The 25,563-nt window shown below is 33.8% G+C and overlaps 1 protein-coding gene across 19 annotated transcripts in view; it reads left to right on the top strand.

Annotated features, from left to right (window-relative positions):
• The window catches only part of LOC107225925 (probable GPI-anchored adhesin-like protein PGA55), a 124,078-nt gene that overhangs the window by 72,801 nt on the left and 25,714 nt on the right, over positions 1-25,563 (top strand). For 5 of the 19 annotated variants that reach the window (XM_015666556.2, XM_046730721.1, XM_015666550.2 and 2 more), the window contains 15 exons: positions 4,896-5,099; positions 6,064-6,177; positions 8,343-8,438; positions 9,471-9,560; positions 10,583-10,714; positions 12,469-12,567; positions 13,102-13,194; positions 15,090-15,185; positions 15,961-16,195; positions 17,404-17,475; positions 19,270-19,432; positions 20,843-20,946; positions 21,795-21,970; positions 23,683-23,911; positions 24,975-25,087. In XM_015666556.2, the coding sequence (XP_015522042.2) occupies positions 4,896-5,099; positions 6,064-6,177; positions 8,343-8,438; positions 9,471-9,560; positions 10,583-10,714; positions 12,469-12,567; positions 13,102-13,194; positions 15,090-15,185; positions 15,961-16,195; positions 17,404-17,475; positions 19,270-19,432; positions 20,843-20,946; positions 21,795-21,970; positions 23,683-23,911; positions 24,975-25,087 (2,016 nt within the window). The remainder of the gene's footprint in view (positions 1-4,895; positions 5,100-6,063; positions 6,178-8,342; positions 8,439-9,470; positions 9,561-10,582; positions 10,715-12,468; positions 12,568-13,101; positions 13,195-15,089; positions 15,186-15,960; positions 16,196-17,403; positions 17,476-19,269; positions 19,433-20,842; positions 20,947-21,794; positions 21,971-23,682; positions 23,912-24,974; positions 25,088-25,563) is intronic. The other 14 variants (XM_015666554.2, XM_015666552.2, XM_046730723.1 and 11 more) reach the window with 14 other exon arrangements.

The following is a 25,563-nucleotide window of genomic DNA, read 5'->3' as shown; positions in this document are numbered from 1 at the left end:
CAAGTAAGCATAAAAATTTCCAGACAATCGATACTGCATTATTTTATAACATTTTTGAGTTTTAATTCGGCCCTCGGCATTCACAAAACAAATCATTCACCCGATTTTTAAAAACTGAAGGTAATTTTCAATCCAGCCAATTTTCGACACTCGCTTGAAACGAAAATATCATTCCGTCACTTACGCCCACGCATAGCGATTGTGAGATCTGGACAATTTTGGTCTGTGCTCGTTTCTCACTTTCTCCAACGATCCGACGCTGCAGGGCTGCAGCCTACACCGTTTGACAATCTAAACTTGATAAAAACGTACGTTTTCGAATGGTTTTTCCTCTTGCACGAATTTTTGATTCAGAAGCTGGAACGTATAAGTCCTGAAAATTCAAGATTCGACCTTTGTACCAAAGTTACGCGATCAAAATTCGCATGTGTAGGGAAAATGCGAAAATCGACTGAATTTTAAATGCTAATTATTTATCCTAACTTGATCGTCAAGCAGCCGTCTGCAATAATTTGTTTAAAAATTCTATAGAAACGATTTACTCGAGTGATGAAACATGCTCCAAAGTCAGAGACATTTTTTTTACAACTTTCTTTTTTTTTCGTAGCTATGCTTTTGAATTGCGGCATGATAAATCTACGAGACACTCCGTTTTTGCATCGTCAGCAATAAGCCAATCAAGGACCTCGGTTCCCATTGGAGTCCTAAATAATAATAACAAGGCCAAACGGTATAACTTAACCTGCAATACAGTAAAATTATTAAGACAAATATCCATTGTGCCTGGTAAAAATTGTTATCGTTGAATATTATCAAAATTATCAAAATTATCAAAAAAAAAAAAATTACATTGTACGTAACGGTTCAATCAATCGAATAGTTTTTACGTTCTCATTCCTGAGGTGCGCTCTGTATCGGGTTTCTTTTTTGCCGAACCTCACCTTTAACACGCGAGTTAGGTTGAATTTAGATACAATTACGTTGCATCACCCAGATGCCCAAACAGAACCCGTTCACGTTAAAATAAGACCATTGATTCGAGATACCTTTACCAGAGTAAAGACAAACCTTTTCTACGACGTTCGGACGTCCTGAACCTACGTTTCAGAAATTGAATTTTTATTTTTCTGCCTCCTTTAAAATTCGCCCTTTTCTCGCAACATGATAATAATTCTACAAAACAAACAACGGCATTCGTTTCCTCGGAATATTTCACCCCCATTCCGTACACCTGACAATTTATTCAACACACAGACAGTAAATCTCGAGAAAATCGTAAAAACCGAAAATCAAGATTGTATATTATATTGTACCATAGTGTACAAAAAAAAAAACAGCTAGTAGTCCGAGCGATGCTCGCTAGTTGGGCCTTATTGAATAGAGCAACAGGAAAAAAAAAAAAAAATAAATACAACAAAACGTCAACGAACGAGTGAAAGACGAAAAGAGGACCAATCAGGGCGCGGCATTATCGGCGCACCGCTAGACGCGCAGGTTCGGCACAGTTTTAATCGGTCGGGTGACTCGTGACGTGGAACAACGGGGGCCACGGACCCCCCCCCCCCCCTCCTCCTCCTCCTCCTCCCCCTCCCTTTCCGCTTCTCGGTCTCTCCGTGTCGAGTCTCGCGAGTTCAGTGTAAATCGGGTCCAGGTAACACGTTGCGCTCGGCGATTCCCGGTCAAAAACGCGGCACGAGCGGTGTATACGGATGTAAGTTGATTGAAATAAAAAAAAAAAAAACATTAAATGAATAAATAAAAATTGAAAACGACAAGTTTTCCCCTAGTTTTCGTTCCGTTGTACAACGTGTAACGTCGCGAGTTGTAGCTGATTGCGACGATCGACGAATTGCTGATTTTTTGAATAATTAAACGAACATAATTGTTTGTAATCGGATTCGATTTTTACGGCAAAAATATCGCTGAGTCGGTCACGTGTATATTGTTATACGCTAATACCATTTATACGGAATGATTTGACTCGTTATTGCAAAATGCTGTGACTTTTTTTTTTTTTTACTTCTTTTTATTTTTGACTCGAGTCTCTTGACTGTAATGTTGGTGAAAGCGAAGACTTTGTAACGAATTGTGCAACAGATTCAGGATGTTATGCTCGTGCAGTTGCCGTTGATCGCCATTACGGTTATACAGTTTTATTTTTAATCGTTTTGTAGGATTTGCACCGGTGACGTTTCGGTCTTTCCAGGTGAGTTATTTGAGGAGAATTGAAAGAAAAAAATTAGCGAACAAAATCTATGAAATTTGTTGTATTCGTAAGAACTATCTCCGATTCTCTTATTGCTGATGTAGAAATTAAAATATTTCCAAGGTTGTCGATAATTTCATAACATTTGCATTAATCACATTGGAACGTAAGTTTGATCCAATTTACGTGAATATTTTTCGCTGATTTTGTTCGTAAAGAAATTTTCTGAAATTTTTTTTTTTTTGAGATTTAACCTTCCAAAAGCTCAGTTATCAATAAATTTGTACGTATCGCACTCTGTACTGTATTTAGTAGGAAACTGGGAGATAGTTTTATGACAAGAGTTATCTGAACTCGATTTATTTACGGGTTTCTTTAAACTACAGATGATTAATATTCTCTGTCCAACGCTTTCTAATGATTGCAAACTTATGATAATAACTGAACTCTCAGTTTAGGATCCCTCGTTCGTTTCACACTGAGAAGAGATTTTTTTCAATAAACCTCACGTCATGGTCAGTTAACTTGAGTTTCAATTTACACTCGTGATCTCATCACAATATATTTCCTGCCTGATGAACTCTTTCACTTTGCCGTACGCCCGACACATCCTTAAACTAGTTTTGACCAAAGGCCGTTCACTTTATACAGGCTGCTTCATTTCTGTCGTTAAATATGCAAAATCCATCACCCAAAGAGCTCAGCTGATTTCAGTCTCCATCGCCACCAATTTACCATAGCTTCAATAATAAACTCGAAGAACTTCTATCTGTAATCAACGTAAATCACATGTTTCCATTGAAGGAATCAATCGGGAGTCTTTTCATCGTCAAAATACGTTATAATACAGTTTCGAATTTGTAAAAAAAAAAGAAAAATAAAAGAAAAGAAAAGAAAACTGTTATGAAACAGATCTTGGACAAGCTAGAACGCACATTTTGTAGCATTTCAAGGTGAATAGTTTCTGTATGTTTAAACTGCGTTGCATACCAGCAATAAAACGGATATAAACCCGACATGCGACAAGCTCGCTTGTGATTCTAAAGCAATAACTTGTAATTTAATGGTTATCGTTAAACCCGTTCCAATCTTTCACCCTGTAACTAATCAGTAATTTCCTTGTCAATTTAAATCAATAAATATCGAATCACACTCTAATGAAATTATTTTCATTCGACATCAATGAATTACAGCATTTAATCGGTCAAATTAATTTACTCCAACTTTATTCTAGTTCGAAACGGTTCACCCCGAATCTCAAAAAGAAACCGATCGAACATTTTTTTTAAATCAAAATTTCGAAACAAAAACTCTGTTCGGCTACTTCGCGATGATTCTTAAGAAATTAAGTGCAAAATCAACGGTTGGTTCTTCTATTTTTTAACAAAAAAGAAAAAAAATAAATAAAATAAATAAATAACAATCTTAAAGATCGATCAAAAGCGTACAGATTTTTCACTCTCGGGTATCAAATCTGGCCGATGTTCTTTTTTTCTGGGTCACTCTGTAGTTTTTACGGGTGCATTAGATTGATGGATGAAATATAGATACAGCTATTACTTACAGTTTCGGACACACTACACGAGATAGCGATTAAGTAGGTTATATTTTACTTGACAATTAACAACTGTCATACCACTTGGATTATCGTTTACTCATTGTCAGTGGTGAAATTTTGCTGTCGATTGGTATATATCTCTTGGAATAGTACCTGGGTGAGTAATTGTTGTTGTTGTCGTTTTTTTTTTTTCTGTATTTGACTCGCTCAAATCAACAAATAGTTTCAGAATTGAAATTCGAATGCAGTTTTTCCGACCACTGGAACATTTTTATCAACTCAATTTTTTTTTCTCTACAATTTATTAATATCGCAAAGCATAATTGAGCAAAAATTTTAGATTCTTGGACTGCAAATTTGACACACGACAGATTGTAGGCCACGTGGTGTGTTGAAATACTTATATATATATATACGATACTATTTTACGATATTATTTGAGGACTGATAACGAAAAGTACTCATAGTACACGTAGATCCTATCGATTTATCAATGTCAACGACCGTTAAATGCGACGTGTTTTTTTACTCTTCACGTGTCACAAAAAGAAACTTCCAGCATCGATGATTTTGATGACATTTAAAATACAAAATAACCAATTTGGAGAATAGAAAGAATCAAAAATGTGAGATTACAATTTTTCCGAAACAGTAGAATAGAAAATACAGGAAACTCTTCGATAAACGAAACCTGACATTGGGCAGAGAACATGAAAACATTGTGTTTATTAATTGTAAATATATATATATATTCGAAAAGTGATGCAGATTTCTCTTATGATATTCTTGCTGCAAAGTCGGTTGTCCGTTTAACTTGGCAGGTGTCAGCTTATCTCTGTCTCACGTTCGCTTCACATTTTTACCCGTTGCGCAAATAATTACAGGAGACTGATACGAGATACGGCAATTTTAAATTCTGAGCTTAATAATATAATCCGATACGGTAAAATTTCGTTATATAGTCGGAATGTGACAGCGATACTTTCATCCAATAAAAATGGAGATTAAAACGTTGGCTGAAGCGATCGTTGGATAAGAATCATCGTCTCGAGAGTTGTTTTGTGAAAAATTTGAAATATCGACCGATATTTTGAGAACCGTTTTTGGTAATTTCGAAATCTGAATTCGCAGATTGAAAGCCGGGAGGAAGTGATAACGACAAGTTCCGTCGTGACGAGCTCGACTACCTCTGGAAAAAGCACGAAGACAACGAAGACGAAGAAAAAGAAAATCGAAGGTGTCGCGAACAGCGATGTTTCGACTGGCCTCACGCCGCGAACAAAGAAGACCAAGAAAAGCAAGAAGAGTGATCCTGAGAAGGAAAACATCTCGGTGGTGAGTTTGCCGGATCGTTTTAAGCGCTTTTACGTATCTAAGCGTAGCTTCATAGCTGCTTGAAAAAAAATTTGAAATTTAGTCATTGAGATTCGCATGATATTTAATTAATAAACTTTACCATCGCGAGAAAATTTCTCCTAAATATACCTTCTTTGATTTTTCCAAGGTTTAATATCAAAATAATTTTTAATTTTTTAATTGAAAACTTAGCTTAATATTTTCAATTCCAAGGATGTCGCGTAATTCGATAGCCGATGATAAGTTCACTGTTTCGGATCGCAGCGTCTGTTTCTTACGCTTCAAGAATCGCTATGGATTCGTCAACAAATTTTGGTAGCAAAGAAGAAATTCAGACGCACGGTGCTTTTTTAAAAACACCAATCCTTAAAGCGATCGGAACCAAAATCTAGGATCCAAATTTTGGCTGAAAAATACTCGTCTCGTAAAATTTTGTCAGTCATAAAAATTTCATGCGAATCGTTCAATTTTTGAGCCTCACCGCTCATTTTCCTCCAATGTTTTACTTCCTTTTTAATTTCGCTTTTATTTATCAATCTTGCTTGTTACACATACAGAGTGAATTTCTAATGATCAAACGATCGGTCGACTGTTGAAATTTGACGCGCATGCGCTACAATCCGAAAGCAGTTGTTAGACAGGATGACCAACCGTTACGATCATAACCTCCAAAACTTTCATGGTTGTCATTAGTGGTTGTGTTGAGCACCGACAGCTGTCAAAATTTTTCACGTTACGTACGTCGCAGCGGATTCTCGTCTGAAATTATGACAGTTGGTCAACCTGGCAAAGAATTTCTATCGAATCGTTGCGCATGCGCATTAAACTGCTAGCGATTCAGTCGTTACAAATTCGCCTTGTACATACTAGATTATGTAATAAACCCTTCCTCCGAGTCTTCCCAAGCTAGATATATCGGCATGCTCAGTGTGTGTGTTTTTAGAACGGTAACATAGACGGTTCAAACATGCGTACAAAAATCAGTTCGAACTACGTGGAAAAGGTTGAGCAGCCTGCGGACGAAGACGAGCTGTCTAATGTCAACGTTAAGACTTTGGTGAGTTTTTTTTTTTTTTGTTTTGGTTTGATTTTCGCATCGTGAATTCTACATTTCAAACACGGTGTGTATTACTTGAGATTAACGTGTTTAAGACCTCTGGATTTTTCATTTCATTCGTTATTATTTTGTGTTTTTCTCCACTCGGAGTAAAAGAAGACCTTTTTTTTTTTCATTATTCAAGAATTTGTTGGCTTGATTGCTTATTTTTACAGCAGGTTCGAGTTTTTTTGGTTTGCTCTGAAATTTACCCATTCAAATTAACGAATATTACTCAGAAACGTGTCGCCGTTTATATTCTGGGAAAATGTAATCTTTTGATGTAGTTAACTGTTTAATGTAAAAATTTAATGATTCTTAATCTTTGCAAATTATATTTTTCAAACCGTTGATCTTATTTTCACGATTTTCTCCAAAAATAGTCTCACTCGGTTGAAAATTGTAGACCTCGTCCATTTAGGACAAAAATTGATGAGAGAAAAAAAGATGCAAGAAAGTAATAAAAAGGTGACGATACCAATTCTGTAGAAAAAAAAAAAATGATAAAATAAAGGAACAAGAACGAACTAGATGGTAAAAAAAAAAAATTAAAATAACATCGTGACGTTGGGCTTCTGCAATTTCAATTACGAACTTCACGTAATAAGAATCTTTTACTAAAAAGCAGAAGTTTATAACAGAGGAAAAAGTGTGGAATGCTTTTAAGATAAGCTAAGTACTTCTTACTCGCTATTTGTTCCCCCATTCACCATAATTGTTAACCCACCTTCAAGCCGAATGTTTTCTTTGAAGCAATGATTGCAGTCACCGATTAATCAGCTTGCATGCGAGATTCTCCCGGTTCTTAACGAGTCTCAAAATTGTATCTTTGGATTAGATTAGCAAACAACAAACTTGCATCGTTTGCATGTAAATGAATAATTGTGGCTGTTCCTTTTAAAGAATGAAAATGCAGGGCATGATAAATCGACGATCGTATTATCCCAACCTCTGATAATTGTAAATATACCTATATTTCAATTCAAACATTTTGATAACGCTCAATTGTTTGTTTTCTTCTCGAGTCTCATAATTTACATTTTACGTAAAAGCGTTGTAGTTGTGGAAAAAAAAAGAAGATTTTTCACGTCTTTCAAGAGGTTCGATAAAAATGCGTCAAAAAATTTGTTGGACATGTAACAAAACAGAGAGTTATGCAAATAAATTCAAGCAATTTATAATATTTGTTTATAGTAAAAATTCTAAAATAATTGCATAATTTCACTCGTGATTCTTATTTGTATTTATTGAATTTCTTTCAATTTTGTCACATATTTTGGAATTAAAATCATCATTTCTTAGTCGATATTTTCTCTACAAAATCTCATTTTTTTTTCTGTTTTGTTTTTTGTTTTTCTTCACCTCGGAGCATTTAATGCAGTAGTATTTTTTCTTCGTCTCTCTTTGCTCTTCAAATACACAAGCTGAAAAATCGTAAGGGTAGAATTTACAGCCAGTTAGGAAATTTAATTGAGCATTGAACCTAGGTAATTAAAGTCAATTAGAGATTCTCTTCCCGAAGTCCCCTCTCAATGTAACGTCAATTAATCAGCAGCCTTACCAGTTGAATGATCGGCGTACATGCGCCTGGTCAAACATACGTATATAAATTTACATATGGTGCATTCCGTGCCAAATCACGAAGAATGTAGTCCGGACTGTTTTTGATTTTTTTCGATTTTCATTTCTTTTCACGTCTGATGGTCCCTTGCATCTGGAAAAAAAAAAAAATTGCGTAAATTACAAAGGGAAATCAGTTGTTCAGCTGTTTTTTATCAAAAAAATTACACCCCGTGAGAAAAACGATCTTACAACCAATTTTGTCGGTAGAAATTGTTGATTTTAAAAATTTTCATCTGCCTGGAAATATTCGAAAAATTGGAATCCCATTCTCGTTTTGATATTGAAAATGGAATTTTTTGAAAATTGTCTCAATATTGTAATCATTGTGGCGTTTTCTACTCTTTGGAGTAAAGACCGTCTTGCGTGAAGAGATGATTTTTAAATCCGATTTTGTCGCGTTCATTTTATGCGGAATGCCCTGTACATGCATGCGAGAGTCAATTGCACGATTTTATGTTTACTATTTCTTCGTTTGTGTTTGTTTGTTTGTGCATGATGTGCAGACACAAAGCTATGTCTCAGAGACGAATAGAACCGAACTGCCGGAGAAGAGTAGCGTTAAGGAAATCATCGCCACCGGCGTATCCATTAAACAATTGGTACGTATTCTCGGATAAATAGCTGTATCATAAATTTATGTAGACAGTGCAACACATATTTACACAAACAGACTGCGAGGTAAATATTTAACAGACTGTTTCCCGAAACTGACGCGGTTATTTTTTTTCCATTTTTTTATTGCCAGATGGAAAATGACGATAATTATTATCGTTGCAGATCAAAGGTAGAAATTTTTCACTCATTTTCTATCATCTATCAACTGAGCTCCTTATTGTGAATCTGCAGTGGATCGGTCAAAATTTCATTTCAACAAAAATCTTGCGACGCGTTGCAAAAAGTTTCAATCCATCAAATTTTCCAAAAATATTTCGAATAAATTTTACTTCAGTGGCAAAATTTTGGGATTCAAGAAAAAAGTCGACTCCGATGTTCCTCGGAAATATGATGTACTTTTCTTTTTGTTATATAATTTTTTATATAACTTACAATTCACTATTTTCAATAAGAAAAAGGCTCTGGAAGAATAGAACACTGTGAAAAATGATCTACCCAATACATTACATAAATGTGTATGAAATTCTTGTGTAACTTAAGGGTCGATTTTTTACAGATCATTTGTATGATATTTATGTGTGAAGTGAAAAACCCAGTTGTATAATTGTATTCTTATAACAGTATGAATGAAAATTGAACGCAGCTGTTGATTCGATGCTTCGATGATTGTGAAAAACGAACACAAGTTTTTTCTTTTTTTTTTCTTCTACTTTTTGCAAACAACAACTCAGCTTTCGCATAATGGAGGTATTGCTCCGCTTAAATCTTGACATGTGATTATTTATAAGCCGAAATTACAATGCTATAACTTAACCGTGTAACAACAGTATAATATTATTATCAATAACTATACATCGTTAATAATGAATAACAATGCGAGCAATGTTAATAAATTTCTCATGATATTAATTTACATTGAAAAGCTCTATTAATAGCCTTAAATAATAATATTAATAATACTGATCAAATTAATATAATAATACGTGTTTTGTACGCTGTGTTTTTGTTACTAACAGTGCCGAAGCTTTGGTGACCTGTCGAACATGAGCGATGCCGAGGTGGATACCTTTGCCCAAGAGGATCACGAAATGCCCGAGAGCGATGAGGTTTGTTCGTTCTTCGTTTGCCCTTTTCTTTTCTTTTCTTTTTTTTTTTTGTTTTTTTTTTACAACATTCTCAGCGAAAAATTAAACATTTCTTCACATACCGCGATATTCATTCATTATCTCTTACAATATATCTAGAGTGTCATTATTTAAGTTATAATCGCTTGTAGTTACAATCAATTTGCCTCGAGACGACGTCATTGCTATTTTTATATTCATTCATTCTTTGGAGGATACAGAAGGTAATTTTTCATTGAAATAATCGATATCTGTACAAAAATCTGAGAAATCTCTGGTATTTGTTTTTTTTTTTTTTTTTCTATTTTTCTACTTTTTTCTTTCAAGAAGCTTCTGTAACATATTTATAGCATGCATCTGGATAGAAACTTTCGATAACATCAAAGATTTTTCCGTCAAACTGGTGAAATTAATTTTCTGCATATAATAGGAACTGAAGGGTCCCCAAAAAAAAAAAAAAATTCTACGACTTATTACAATTTGTCAGAATTGTTGAAAAAAAAAAAAAAAAAATAAAATAAAAATTGAAAAACTATCGTAAATTCACGTTCCGAGCTTACGAGAATAGTTGAACGTTTAAGTAACGGAAGCAGATGCTATTTTTCAATTTGCTTTTTACTGATGAGAAAGAAAAAAAAAAAACTGCAGATCCAAGTGCTTCGGAATTTGCTTATAAATACATTTTAAAAATTAAATCAGTGGATCGTTGAAGTACTCAAGTCGACGGTTAAGAGAAAGTAGGTAAATTAATTAAGTCTTGTACACTAATTACAATTACGTATGTATATTTTGTAGAAAAACGTTCTGCATGTACGTTCATTTTTATTTTTGCATGTCCGCATCCATCCGTCAACATTCCGTGAATGAAATCAAATCGATTCGAAAATAAAAAAAAAAAAAAAACAACAACAACAACATCAAACACAATTAATTCACGCCCGATTAAACAAATTGAAAAATAAATAACCGCAACGCGAAACAATAACAATCCAACCGATAATCAGCGGAGTGCCATGACTGCGCTGGAAGGACGACGTTTTTATCAAACACGTCACAGTGTACCAAATGGTTCGACGCATTCCGTCATTACTTTGGCCAAAGAAAATCTGCTATCTAACGATCCAGGCTTTCAAACGGTGAGAAAACACTGAGAATCTCCATTTATCCGCACTTTTTACCCAAAATTGAGGCTGATGGTAAATTTGAGACAAAGTGCCTTGAATTTTGAATTCTTTCGCTTCAGTCGAATTGAAAAGAGGTTTTTTTTTTTTTTTTTTTTTTTTTAGGGGATATAATTTCTTTTTGGCTGCAGTCGCGTCGCAATGGAATATTTTAAGCGATTCGATTTCTCTTCGACATATTATTTGCATTTTAAAATATAGTTGAGGAAAAATTTGAGAACTTTGGATCTTGTTTTACTTTGTTGCAGCTAGTAAATTTATGTAAAACAATTGAAAAACAAGTTGTTAATTTACTCTGAATATTGTAAAATAATCACGTAGTCTTGACACAGAGCAATAATAATTGAGTTAACTGAAATTCTAAATATCTTGTTTGGTTTTATAATAGTTTAGGAATAAAGCTGCTAGATCGTTGTGAGGGAAAAAATTTCTCTCTTCATTCCGAAACATGATATGAAGAAACGGATCGTGTTATTTTTCTCAAATTTATTTTGTCGTGAGAGTATGAATTTTTTTACAAGAATCGAGGTGATACAAAATATTCAACTACGACACACGAGCCATTATGATAAACCGATTTTTGAGGATTGACCTAAAATGTACAGATTTGTATCAATTCATTGCTCTGTTAAATTTGATCCCTAATAATTAATCATTTGAGAGTTCAGTACGTCTCAAAAGTATAAAATTGATTTAAAAATCATAAGCACGAAAGAATTTTGATTTCCGTATTTCTGTATACCAGAAATATAAAGGTACAAAAAACAAACAGACAATGAATCGATAAAATCGGTTTATAATTGAGCCGAGAAGTTCAAAAAAATAAACAAAAATACGTCTTAAATCGATAGGCAAATAATTTTTGACAAATGACCTCCAGCCATTAATAACGTTGCAATTGGCAAGTCCAAACATTTTCACTCGAATTTATCATCAAACTTGAATCCCTCACCGCACGTTTTCCAATTTACTAATCTGAAAACATAAAAGAAAAAACAAATGCTTATTGTACAAATTATACCAGAAGGTTAAAATTAATTTTGATTTGAAGTGACGTGCTTGTTTTTCTGAGAATTCTCCATTCTGATCAATGACCTAAAATCAGATTCAAAATTTTTTTTTAAAGTGTAGCCACTGCGTTGAGGAAACCTTTTTATTTCTCACTGCGCTCTAAAATATATAGTGCGTTACAAACTGTGTGTAAATTAATTTTTTACCAAGTAATTGTATTGAATTTACGATCCTTTTTACAGTCGATGTTGCGAGTTGAAATGTACTTTAGTTTTTTTTAAATTTTATAAAATTAACGATGATTCGAAAACCTGTCAAACGAACATTTAAGTACAGTTTACTATGAATTTTTTTCAGAAAAAAATTATTATTTAATTGTAATATTAAATACTACATTATCCATCAACAGTTTTCTCTCAGTGCAGTGAATTTCACTAAAGTTCACTTGAAAAAATTTCGAAATGATTTAAGGATCCAATTTTCGAGATTATGTTCAATAAACTTTGTTCAAAATTGATCGTTGACCGAATTATAAAAAAGCTTGAGGTATTATGAACTGCACTGTTTTAAATCAATGAGCTTTTCGGAGAGATCGAATGTCGCCTGAATTCGAATATTGAAAGAGAAAGAAGTTGAAAAATAAAACTCTAATTTGTGTTTGGTTTGCTACTTTTTTTGGGGCGCATATCTTATTGTAGAAAGCAAAGTCGATGGGTGACTTGAGACTGTTTGATAAGGAGCGAACGGAACTAGCCAAAGACGCGATTATCTTCAACGGCGTATCTGTCAAAGCACTCGTAAGTATTTACCACCCTCAAAAGCGACATGAAATCGGGACTTGAAACCGTTTCCAGTCCACTTTTCCCACTCGCGTAGCTAACTCGCTTCATCGTATCACAATCAGCTTCCAAACATTTGAAATAAGATAAAAACCGGTTTGAAAATTTTACTCGAGACGCGTCCTTTCAAATCTTCGAAGAATCCGTGCTGTCGTAACTTTTCTGTTTGTCGAATGTGAAAAATATCTGACATTAAAAAATGTGTCAAAATGGTAGATGAAAAAAAAATATCTATTCTCAATTCGTTGGGACGTATATAATTGTTTTTAAAATTACTTACGAATTCAGAAATTTTAATCGTCAGTTGATAAAATCCCTACTAATGTTAATAAATGATATCCTAATGACCACCCTTTGTTTTCCATGTTTTTTCATTCGTTATTTTTTTTTTTTTTTTGTTCCATTATACTGACACTGAAAACCGTGCTATTTTTCTTTCTATGATTGTGCATGCAACTTAACTAAAACTGAATTATCCTGTGGACGGGACAGAGAGCGTGCTACTGTAGTTTGGCTAATTTAACAATCAACAGTGTTCAGAAGAACTCCGCCAATGGTCAAAGGTCACTGACCATCAACCTGCAGGTAAGAATTATAAATCTCGGGCAAACCCGATCGACGTTGAATTCTGGTGCTGCTTTTGGGTTCGATTAATTTAAGGGTAAAATTAAAAATCCGGCCGAATCTCGAGTCATTCGTGGGTTTGTCTAATAAAAAAAACAGAGATAAAAGGGAACACGAAATAAAGACACGCAAAATAAAGAAGCACATTGAAACGCACGCAAATCTTGTCTCGCTTTAGACTGATCGAAGAATCTTACAGTCACATGCAATTTTTGCAATGCTTACACAGACACTGTATCCCTTATACATCGTTATATATTCCTAAGGTGCACAGATTTTTTTTTTTTATACATATGTCGATTTTTCAGTTTTAAATCGCTTTAGACTAAAAAAAATGAGCCATCACGGGACGCCTGGCAGATGTGAAACATCGACATTATTTTGTAAAGTTAAAATTAATTATAATTAATAATCAATTCAAAAAAATTAAAATTAATTAAAATTAATAATCCATTAAAATAAAAATCAGTATAATTTTACATTTACTGGCGTTAAAACACACCAAATATACGCGTGCTTAATGCACAGATAAATGCACACTTTAATTATAAAAATATAATTAACTTACTGATGACTTGATAGTGTGTCATCGGGTGATTTTGCTTTTTTTGCAGGAGGCTGATCACTTTCACTCTCTAAATTATTACTGTCAGACATTTTATTATCAGAATAATTTGTTTTCAAGTTAAACACAGGTTATGTGTACTGTAGTAAACAAAAACAAAACACGCGCGGCGACGCGTCGCCACGGCTTGGGTCGCCACGCCTGAAATCTGTTTTACGTGCGGCTATAGATGTTTCACATCAAAAATTCAGTAAATCATTCGATTTTATACTTATTTTGGTTAGGAGGCATTATATTTTCTATGATTCAACTGAGATACTGATTTTATTATCACATTGATGTTGTTGTATAATGAATATTATTGATTTTAATCAAGGAGTGGGTTATTGAATTTACTGTTGAGAAACAAAATCCGTAGAATTAAATTCACGAAAAATAGTTTTCCGAACAAAATTAGTCGTCGAAAAGTGAAATCGAACGTATCGCTAAATTTTCACCCGTCCTGACGCACTTCGAAACGAAAGATCTGTCTTAAAACTTTTGTCTGTAATTTGAAAATTTCTTTCGTACATTTTCAGGAACATCGCCGTAGCTCACGAATACATTAATACTATAAATACTCAATATTCAGCCAACTCGTAATAAAATTGCCAGAAAGTATAGAGTTTCAACTCATCAGTTCTTTTCACATATCCCTCGCTGCCTAAATCGATAGCACTACGTGCACAAAACAAGATTTAAAAAGAAGAAAAAGCACTTTATTTATGATCCTCACCTGCAATCTGCTTATCACAGTTTATCGTGCGTGTAAATATTTAAATAGGCTCACAATTGGGGAACGTTCACGTGAGTTGAGTATCAGGGCCGTTTCTGGATACAGATTCTTGTACCGAAATTTACCGACTTTTACCGACACTTACCGACACTTACCGACTTTTACCGACACTTACCGACTATTACCGACTATTACCGCCATTTCTCGACATTTATGAAACGTTGGATTGTGGGGTGGTAGGTGGTTACTTTGAACAGATTCTTTCGTCAGTACTGACTGACGCAACCCCCGAGTCTCCGCCCTAAACTGTTTTGAAACGTTTCAGAAGTGTCGATAATTGTCTGTGCAGGAATCTGTATCCAGAACCGGCCATGCTACTCTAGTCACATCACAATCAATCCATCACAACCTGCACAAGTATTCCAAGTAATATTGAAACATGGCGTTCGAAAATGCGCGTAAATCATCTCGCATTGAACGAATTGAATTAACACTGTTTTTTTCATGTGTTCGTAGAAATCAAGCTTCAACAAATTCGACGCATTGAGCAAGAAGCCCGTTCTTCACGTGCGTTCAGTAGACGCTGGTAAAGTTCAGCAACAATTCAACTCGGTACGTTTGAAAAATTCTAGAGAGGTTCTGAAAACAATATTCTTCCGGAACTTTAATTTTTAATGAAAATCTCATAATCTTCGAGTTTCTAATTACCTGACTAATTCTCACAAAGTCGAGTTGCAGGTGAAAATCAGTCAAATTTAAGGAGAAAACTCACATTTTTTTCCAAACTTAATTTTGTGTCATAAATCTGAAAAATTCGTGTTCCAGAGTCTTTGTGTATTTTCCAACATTACCGTGATATGAAATTAATCTCGAATGGATTACTCGAAAAAATTAGACATGCTTATGAACCATTTGATATTGATTTGCCTGATATGCAATTGAAAATATATGGACGTGGGGATTTGTAAAAAGATATTTTCGATAAAACTAGGATTATGAAAAGTTTGCAGAAATTTTCAAGCACATCAATTTGATTATTCCACAAATCTGTGACAAATTAATTTTCCGCGTATAAATTGAAATATATCCAGAAAATTCTTATTTACAATTACCCAAACTTACCGAAGATTGTTTGGAAAATATAATTCTGAGTAAATTCCTAGACCTCTTAAAGTTGTTCAAACTAGGTGATAATAATTATTTTTCGGATTCCTAACAAAAATCGGAATTAGTTCACTTTCTCGATTCAAATCCCCTATTTGATAAAAAAGAAGCAATAATTCTAGCCGGACGATAAATTTGTTTAAAAATTAAAAATTGACAAGTAGTCTGTAATTCTTAAACTAAAAAATTGAGTTCCTCTGATCATCGCTATTTCAATTCACAGGTGGGTCAAAATGGAGAACCGAATCCGAACTGCCGCAGTTGCGGTAAAGTCGTGTTTCAAATGGAACAGACGAAAGCTGAAGGGTTGATTTGGCACAAGAATTGCTTCCGATGTAACCAATGCAGCAAACAGCTAAGCGTCGACAATTACCAGAGCCACGAAGCCACCCTTTACTGCAAGCCACACTTCAAAGAACTCTTTCAGCCAAAACCTGTCGAAGAATCCGACCAGCCCAGTACGCATTTTCAAATTTATTTTCCGAATTTTAAATACGATATCAAATATCATTTTTATTATAACTGTTACTGTAAGGCATTTATATTTTTATGAGTATAATTCAGTTTGAATTTATATACTCACAAACTCGCAATTATTCGTATCAGTGACCCGAGTTTTTTGAATATTTCTTTTCACCTTCTTTTACCTTTAAATTGGGGAAATTCTGCGTTTATTGACTTGTCTTATTTTTTTCTTATTTTTTTTTCAAAGCTTTAAAAGTAATTGATGATTACATCGTTCTTTTATAACATTAATTCGATACATCACATTTAAAACGTTTGATCGTACAAAAAAAAAAAGTTACTTACTTTTGCCGATTGTGCAGATTGTCAAGCAATTTTACGACAAACAATATTTAAACAATATTCTTTTCCACATAATGCCGCAACATAGTATTACAATTTCAAATAGTGAATTGGAGTGGATTATCTGCTTTCAGAAGTTATGGTTGTCATTTTTGGACAGTAACTAAGAAAAAACGAGTTGTTAGGATTTTCCGGTTACTTTTCCGAAGTAAATCAGTCGTAACTTGTGTAAACAAAAATTATTCTTACTCCATTTACGGTTTGTCATTTTTTCAATCATCCATGAGATGATATTTTGGTAAAAAAATGAAAATTACAAATTAGAAATAATTTCATATACTTGAACATACAAAAATCAATCATTGGAGGGTTCGTAAAATTTGTTCAAATTTTTAGTATCGTAAAATTCATTTCAAATTACACTCATTTTTTCGAGAATTATTTTTCTTGGCACGACCAATAATTAAATTTTTGAGTCACATTGAACCGAAGTTGTAAAGGAACACATTCTTTTTTTCGAACTTCATTTCCACTCTCACCAAGTTTTCGTCTACTTCAGTCAGCACTTAAAAATTTTGCCATACTTTATAAGATTTATCCAAATAGCCAAGTTTTCGAAAATGGACGTGTATAGAAGAACGAAAAATCTAATCTCAGATATAAGAATGCTTAAAACTAATCTTGAAAAACTCGGGATTCCTCGTTCTTCGACAAATGTTTTTGTTAGAAAAAATTTTACATAGATCCAAAACGTCACGAAGCAATTTTTATCGCGGTATTATGAAATGAATTTGCGTTAACTCTTCGTCAAGTTCAAAATATTTTAACCTCATGAATTTCACAAATTTTTTACACGTAGTGCGTCCACGCAAGCCAGAGCTGATAATTCGAGAGAACCAGCCGAAAGAATTGCCACCAGATGTGGTCAGAGGTAAATCAAAGAACAAAGCGTGGACCAAGCGTTGCATCATTGCGATGAAATAATCCACGTGAAGCTTGAAAGTGTTTTTGTGTCTGTGAAACAGCGGACGTTCAGATAAAAGCGCAGCTTTTTAAACCGAAAAATGAGACAAAGAACTGATATGCTTTGGAAAATAAATAACTAGTCGAAATAGGAAGCCGAAGGAAAGAACATTTTAGCGCGAATTCTGTTCTACTCAATCTTATTATTTTAGATTTTCAAATCAAAGATGTGTCGACTATTCAATTATTGGCAACTTTTTAGTCATCGCGATGATTTGCCTTTGATTTCAATGAGAAAACTACATATTCATTGGTATGTGTATATAATTTTGGACTGGACTTTAGTCTTCATTCAGCTCTTCGAACATCCGAAAAACAATTTTGAATAAGATCCATACTAATTCTTTACCTCAAAATATGTTCATCGCTTCAAAATCCGATTTCAGGCGATTTGTGCAGAATTCATTTGCAACCAAAATGAGGTATTATTAATTGAAGTTTGACATGTCGTTCGAATTTTATTTTAATTAACCAAGAGCGCATTATAATTAAACGCATCTAAGATTATTATACAATCACTTAACTATTGCGATGAAGATATTCACGGCTTACAACTTTTTTTTTTACATCAAAGGAATATTTTTCCGATAAAACCAGTATCAGAACTCAGACCTCCGTCGGTAAAGTGAATTATTACTGACTCTGTCGGCAAGGTAGACTCACTATACCCATAATATTTTTTCAATGTGATTGTTATTTGAAAAATGTGAATCAATTTACTCGTACTCTTTCTTTTTGGTATTAACAACTTTAATTAAAAAAAGAAAAAGAAATAGTGATTATTTACACAAGACAGAACGGCACTTTGTTCTAAAAAATCCACGTTGCCGACGGAGAATTAATTCAATTACTGATTCTGAACCTTTGCTTGGTAGATTTTCCGTTTTGAAACTTATTTGATTGGACTTCAGACATTTTCGATTTGCTTATTTTATTAATCTACTGATCTTGGACTCGACTCGCTGCAGCTCCTGAGCGTCGATAAGTGTTGTGAAATATTTACTAACGAATTTGTGTACATAAATCAATTTTTTCAGATATAATGTCTTCGTGTTACTTGGTGGAAAAATATTGCAAAACTATTTATTATCTAATATCGAAAACTGAAAAATTTGTTACAATATCTGATTGGTTAAAAATTTTTAATCAAGTTTTTGTAGATAATTCAAAATTTCATCAAAAACCAAAAACGCCGAACTTTTCACTGTCCATATTTCGATACCAACTGAATAATTTTTATTCAATTGATCGTAATTTTTCTTCCAACAAACAAACCGCACAAATTGCATATTTCACCGATTTTACACTCTCATAAAATCAATCACGAAATACTGCCGGATTTCTGGGCAATTGCCAGAAAAAAAATTTCTCCAAATTGTACGCGGTGCCAATTTTTAAACCTATACACGACTTGTAATTGAAAAAAATATATATAGTCGAACACTGTTTCTCATTAGTGAGTTTGCGTTTGTGTGATGCTTTCTGGGTGGATTGCAAATTAAAGTCGAATCCTTCCCTTCCCTGCAATTTCGTCTACCAATGATTATTCTCCCTTTTATTTTCTATCTTCGTACAGAGATTAACGGAATGTCGTTGATATTTGCCAGCATAACATGTAACTATCGCTTTAAATGTGAAAAATCATGTTGTTGCAAATCGAGTAAAATTTCTCCGTCGTTAATTCCGCTCTTTCGATTTTCAGCATCTGATAAGCCAGACTTGGGACTGGAAGAACTTTCGGCCCTTAATGTCAAGTCTCGCTTCCAAGTCTTCGAAAAGACCGGCGTCGAGACCAACGACATCGAACGATCTCCGTCTCAAGTTGCCGTAAAACGTGCGCCAAGTATCCTCAGCAAACTCGCCAAGTAAGTCGATTATGGTTAGGTTCCCATATCCTGGTGAAGAAGTTTCACTCCAACAGTTTGCTGGATTATCCTCAAATCCCACGAACTTCACAGAGACTCATCCATTTTTAGTTCAATTCGGGGTAAAACGAATTTTCAACATTTTTCAAAATAACGATAAGGATTTTTTTTAATCCCTCGGACGTCCTTTGGTGATTTTAAAAAAGTTCTGTTCGATTTTTCTCAAGTTCTTCAAGACCGGTTTTACAGTTCTCTGATTTTCCTTCAATCATTTTGGAATATTTCAATTCAGAAAATATATTGGATTTCCTTCAGGGAGTTTTATCAATCTCGACCATGAAATTGTCGCATAATTGTAACAAGCTTTCGAGAATTTTTAGGAAAGTTGGAATACCCTCTATTCATTCAAACGTTCATTTATATATCAGGGAAAATTGGAGACACGTGGTTTTTCAAATATTATAACTCAAGAAAAACGTCTGAACATTGGAAAAAGAGAGCCAAATCTCTTATAACTTGAAATTGCAAAAAAAGAAAATACTGAGATTGATTGAAAAACAATAGCTTTGATATCGGTGATCCCTATCAAATCCTTTCGAAATGTTTATAAATCATCTTCTGATTACAATCTACTAGATTGTTTAACCATTTTAAAGCGATTTGAAATGAGCATGAAAATTGTCAAAAATGAAACGAGCATCAAAATATGGGTATCAAAATTCCAGTATTTTTTACTTTTGTGTTTTAAACTTTTCAGTCACCCATTTTTCCATTCAATATTTCGGCCTGAATTTATGGGATCGCTGATCACGAATTCGTATTCAGAATTTGATAATTTCTAAATCCAAAATTTCGGATGTAAAATCGAACATACTGTCAAAATTTGATGATTCTGACCGAAACTTGTTACTCGACGGTTTTTGAGGTTATACAAAGTAACAAAGATCACTTCGAGATGTAAATAAACTGTGATGAGGCCGGGACATGGAATTTATCTCGATGAAATGGTTAAAGAGATCTTCGTTGCTTACAAATATAATATTTCAATAAATATCTCGTTTTATCTCGTGATAAAACGAAAAAAAAACCATGGAATTTGGCCAAAGAAACTCCTAAAAATTTACGAGAGAATGAAAAATCCCTGAAACTATTTATAACACGCGCTGCAAGCGATTCCGTGACTTCTTAAGCCTACGAAATATTCTCTGGTCAGCATTTCGGAAGTAGTTGAATATAACACTCGCATCAGCACTCGCATGGCTCTGTGCTGGCAGTAAATATGCCAACTTTGATCGCCTGACGCAGTTTCGTGAGTTCAGCCGGATGATAATTAATTCGTGGGAATGAATTCGCAGTTGAACTTTACGCGATGACTCATTTTACAAACGCAATTTTGATCACTCTGCAAAGGTTCCAAGCCAAAGGAATGGACATCGGGGTTGCTGATGAATCCTTGAACGGCATCCCTTACGAGGAATCCAGCGAAAGCGAAGAGGAAGAGGAAGAGACTGATGGTAAGTCGGTGATGGTAAAAATCTATGTTTAAATATTACTGACGAAATTTTCTAACGAAATTCAAAAAGATTCTGAAAACCTTAGCTAAATAATATTCTTTCAAATTTCCATTATTCCTGTGCGAATTCTGATTATTTTTCTGTGATTTGAACATTTTTAGAAATTTATGCCGGATACAGATTTTATAAAAGGTTTTCAAAATATTAGAAAATTTTAGAAAAATCAGAACCTTTCTGCTGTTTCAAAACTTTTTCAAAATATATTCTTCAAATTTTTATATGAAATCTACGAAGTATTCTTATCATCTGTTAGTCTTGTTACTTGATATTTGAGAAATTTTTTTAAAAAAGTTAAAATTTCAATTTTTGCTTCAAAAATCATCTCAAGCTTCTGTGAAATTTATGGTCTGATATATAAAAATATTCAAATTACATAAAATTGATGAAAATAAAATCGAAAATAATAAAAATATAGGACATGATGTTTAGAATTTTTTAAGATGCTTGTTAAAAAATATTCAGGAATACTTTCTCACCAGGTTCTGGGTAAACTTTAGTACGAAATGTTATGGAAGAAATATTACGAAATTAAAAATATATACATGTGTATAAATATATAATTGAAAATTCCGTGAAGTAGAACAACTTGGTAATGAAAAAATCTGTCGAATTTCCTACTGAAATTTGCGTTGTCAAATAAAAACACATATAAATAAAACTCTATAAGATCCGGTGAAGTTGTATAATTTTGACAGAAATCAATCACGCATAATTAACATCCGATAAAACTCTCGGCGTTGAATAAAAAAGCCAATTCTAAGATCGTTGCGTTTCTTTTCACCCTGCAGAAGTCGATAATGAAATAATCAAGGCAAAACGTTCCACCCGAGAACGTCCGATGAGCTTTTCAAAAATGGATGACATGAAAAATCGGTGGGAATCGACCAGCCAACAGGGACGAAGGGAGTCTCAAAGGGAGGCGCGCAAGGAGGAAATTGCCGGGATTCGTTCTCGCCTATTTATGGTGAGTTACGATTATTTTTTCGCACAATTAAATACATATGTTTCCCATTTTCCTCGTCATCTTCAAATTCATTTTTTATAACTGATTCCGGTAAAATTTGAACGTTTAAGGTTGTCTGTTATAAAAACAAATAAAGTCAAAGCCTAGAACGAAGATGGGGACGAACTTAGTTTAGAAGTGTGATGAAAATTAATTTCAAGTAAGGAATTAGAATGAAATGGAAAAAAAAAAATAACGAAAAAAAATTACCGGAAGATCTTTCATCACGATTTCAAGTACCGAAGATTTTTAATTTCGACCAAACTATTTTACGTAACGCTTCAAATACCACAAAATCCAAAACTCTCTTCCAGCATGACAAGAAATGAACCTTTTTTAAGAGATAATTGACAAAATTTAAATTAAAATCTGCGATAAATGTGGAACGAATAATCGGGCCGTAACGACTATTGAATTTAATTATTCATGAAACAGCTGATAATTTTTTAAATATTCCAATTCTCGCATAAAAATAAAATGATAATTTCATGGAGAAACAAAATTATATTGTTAAAAAATATATAATGTTACATCAATTTTTATGATAATGATAGGATTTCTGTATCTTTTCTCAAATCTATAACACTTCAGATAAATTAAATAAAGAAAATAAAAAAAACTAGCAGGTATGGATACGTGTCAATATTTCGTTGCATTCAAAAATTACGTTTATTTTAGAAGTTGGAATTTTTTGAAAATTCATGATTCGAGATCAAGTTGGGGTAGAATTCTGTAAAAAAAAAGTCATAAAAGACCTTGAATTTTGTTAGTTATCTAATTTCAAAAATAATGTCTGATTGTAGATACAATATTCTTAAAAAAAAAAAAAAACTTTTATCGTCCGAATCAGGCCTGAAATGACGATCATCGTGATTACTCACCCGATTTAATTTCAGACAATGCCTTTCGGAGTTCGATTATTTGCAAAGAAAATATCTTGAGCGGTGATGGGTGGGCTAAAATACACCGCAATTTGACCCAGTTTCAATTGTCAGAGGAATTCCAGCGTTTCATCGCGTCAGGCAACCCAATAACGATTACTCACGAATTACATACTCGTCGGTGTAAAAATTCATCGGTCGACACTTTTTAAACCAGAATGTGGCCTCGGCTAATTGCATTTTTTGAAATGACCCACTTCTGACTCGAAATAATGAAGGTCGTAAAACTTTTAATGGAAGGATATTAAACCGCGTTTAATTACTTTAATTGACTAAAGTAACTTAAAATTGACGGAGAATCGATCGAAATTACAATCCCACCGTCTTCGAGACGCAATAAAAATTGTAAAGGCGACGTTTCTAGGAGTTATATTCTTCTCGAAACTTGTGTACTAAATTTATGGCCGATTTCATAAGTTGTAGGTGAACACGATCGGCTACCAAAATTGCGATTTGAGTGCAATTTTGACATGTAACGGCGCGCACCAAGATATACATAATATCCCGTATCTTAAGCTTTCAGAGTTGAACGTTCACGAAAAAAATGTCTCAAGAACGTAGATAAAATTGGTAGCGATCAGAGGAAAAAAAAAAGTCTTTTACTTAGTTCTTTAAAAGTTGAGGTTCGTGTCAAATGTGTAAATTAATGACTCGCCTCGTAGAGAAACTTGTTTAAAGATATGCGTCGTTGATGTTTTTTACTCTTGTCTAAATTCTGGACACATCGCGCAGGGAAAACAAGGCAAGATGAAGGAGCTTTACCAACAAGCGGTTGCGGAAAGTGAACGCGTGACAAAAATCAACGCCGCCGAAGAGATTCAGGAAATTCAACAATCTGCCCACGCACGTTCAATTAAGGAGCGTTTCGAACGCGGCGAGCCAATTGCTGCCAACAACGACGAGAACTCCGAGGAGAAGTTTAAACACCAAGATCGTGCCGAGGAAGACGTCATCGCCGCTGGTCAGTGCGTTAAAACGTTTTAATTGAAGGAGAGAATTCGGTGAAATTGCTCCATTTTTTTTTTTTACATTTCTCTCTAATAATCTCACAAAAATTTACTGTGTTTTTCAATTGTTTTGAAAAATATTCTTGATTATTTATCCGGTGAAGTTTGCAATTACATATTCTGATAATATATGTCAGGGATTTTCTGGAGGAATTGTAGAATTAGGTACATATATGAAAAGAGTTCGTATTCTTTTCAAGCTTCAATTTCTATCGAAAATTTAAAAAATTTCCGAGCTTTAACGTTTCTGACTATTTCTGGCTGATTGTGAATCTTCTCCGAGGTGAATATCGCATGAATTTCTGGAAACAAAAGAACGATTCTATTTCAAACAGGTTTTTCCTTATCATGAGTATTCAAGTATTTGAAGCTATGAATAGCACACTTGGTACTTTATGAATAAAGATTTTCTTGAATTTATCATTTCATTTCAACTCACTGCGCACGAAATTCTCCGAAGAAATGTGAAAAATTCTGTGATTTAAAATTTTTCAGAGTGATCAGCGAATTTTAGTGAAATTTCGAGTGATTCGAGAAAACGCGGAGAGCTTCCAATACAAGCAGAAAAAAAATTGTCAATAGATTCAGAGCGAAGCGTTATTTTTCTGAAAAATTCTGAACTTGATTTTACCTCAAATTTTACACCAAATCAAACAACCCCAAAAAAAAGTCTGGCACATTTTGAGAATTTCTATTTTTCGTAATAGACCAAAAACATTATCACTAAGAATTGTCTGAAATAATCTGTTTCAAAGTTTTTGAAAAAAATATTCAGGAAAAAATTATGCAAGATCATTTCGTCGCTTGCACATCAAATAAAAAATGAAGCAATTGTCGATAATCGCAACGGAAATTCAATCGGAACATTTCTTTATACTGCAAGGCAAAATAGACCGAAGCCTTATATCCGGAATTTTTCACAAACAGCTGGATAAAGTTGTAAAATTATGGACAAGTTTGTTCACACTATTTCTCCAATCTGCATCCAATCACAAAGTTCATACTTATGTGCTTCAGGTATCAGCAAGAAATCTCGCAGTCTCTTTTTGGAGCTTGATGCAACGGCAGCGAAAACGGCGAGGCCAGTGACACCAAAAACATCAACCGAAACAACGCGACGCATTCGAGACGTGAGTACACAAGTTTTGTTTGCTTTTTGAAACTTTCAACGTGTTTGAGCACAATGATTTCTTTTTTTTTTTTTTTTGTTTTGTCGATGTTCAAGACAACCGACGAAATGGCTCGATTTTTGCACTTGATTTTTTGCGGAAACACTTTTGCACTCAAAATTAGAAAATTTGGAACAATGAATCGAAAGTAAGATGAGTGAACAACAAGTCGAAAAATCACATCATTTTTCTATATCTGATTTCTCTCACTAGTCTAACTTCAAAATTTCGAAATCTTGAATGGAATGGATTTTCTACATATTGTCGCATATCGTATTTGATTCACCATTTTAGCTGTAAAATTTCAGGGTCAGATTCGTGATCAACGATTTTGGGCAGACACTAAAAACTGTTACAAAAATCGACCAATTTCATCGGTTGTTTTTGAGGTGGGATTTGAAATCCGACGTAATTCTATTTCCGGTTATAACAATGAA

This window comes from Neodiprion lecontei, chromosome 2, assembly GCF_021901455.1.
Source record: "Neodiprion lecontei isolate iyNeoLeco1 chromosome 2, iyNeoLeco1.1, whole genome shotgun sequence".
Classification (NCBI taxonomy): Eukaryota; Metazoa; Arthropoda; class Insecta; order Hymenoptera; family Diprionidae; genus Neodiprion; species Neodiprion lecontei.
The sequence above is the reverse complement of the archived record's forward strand: the minus strand, read 5'-3'. Positions and strand labels throughout refer to the sequence as shown.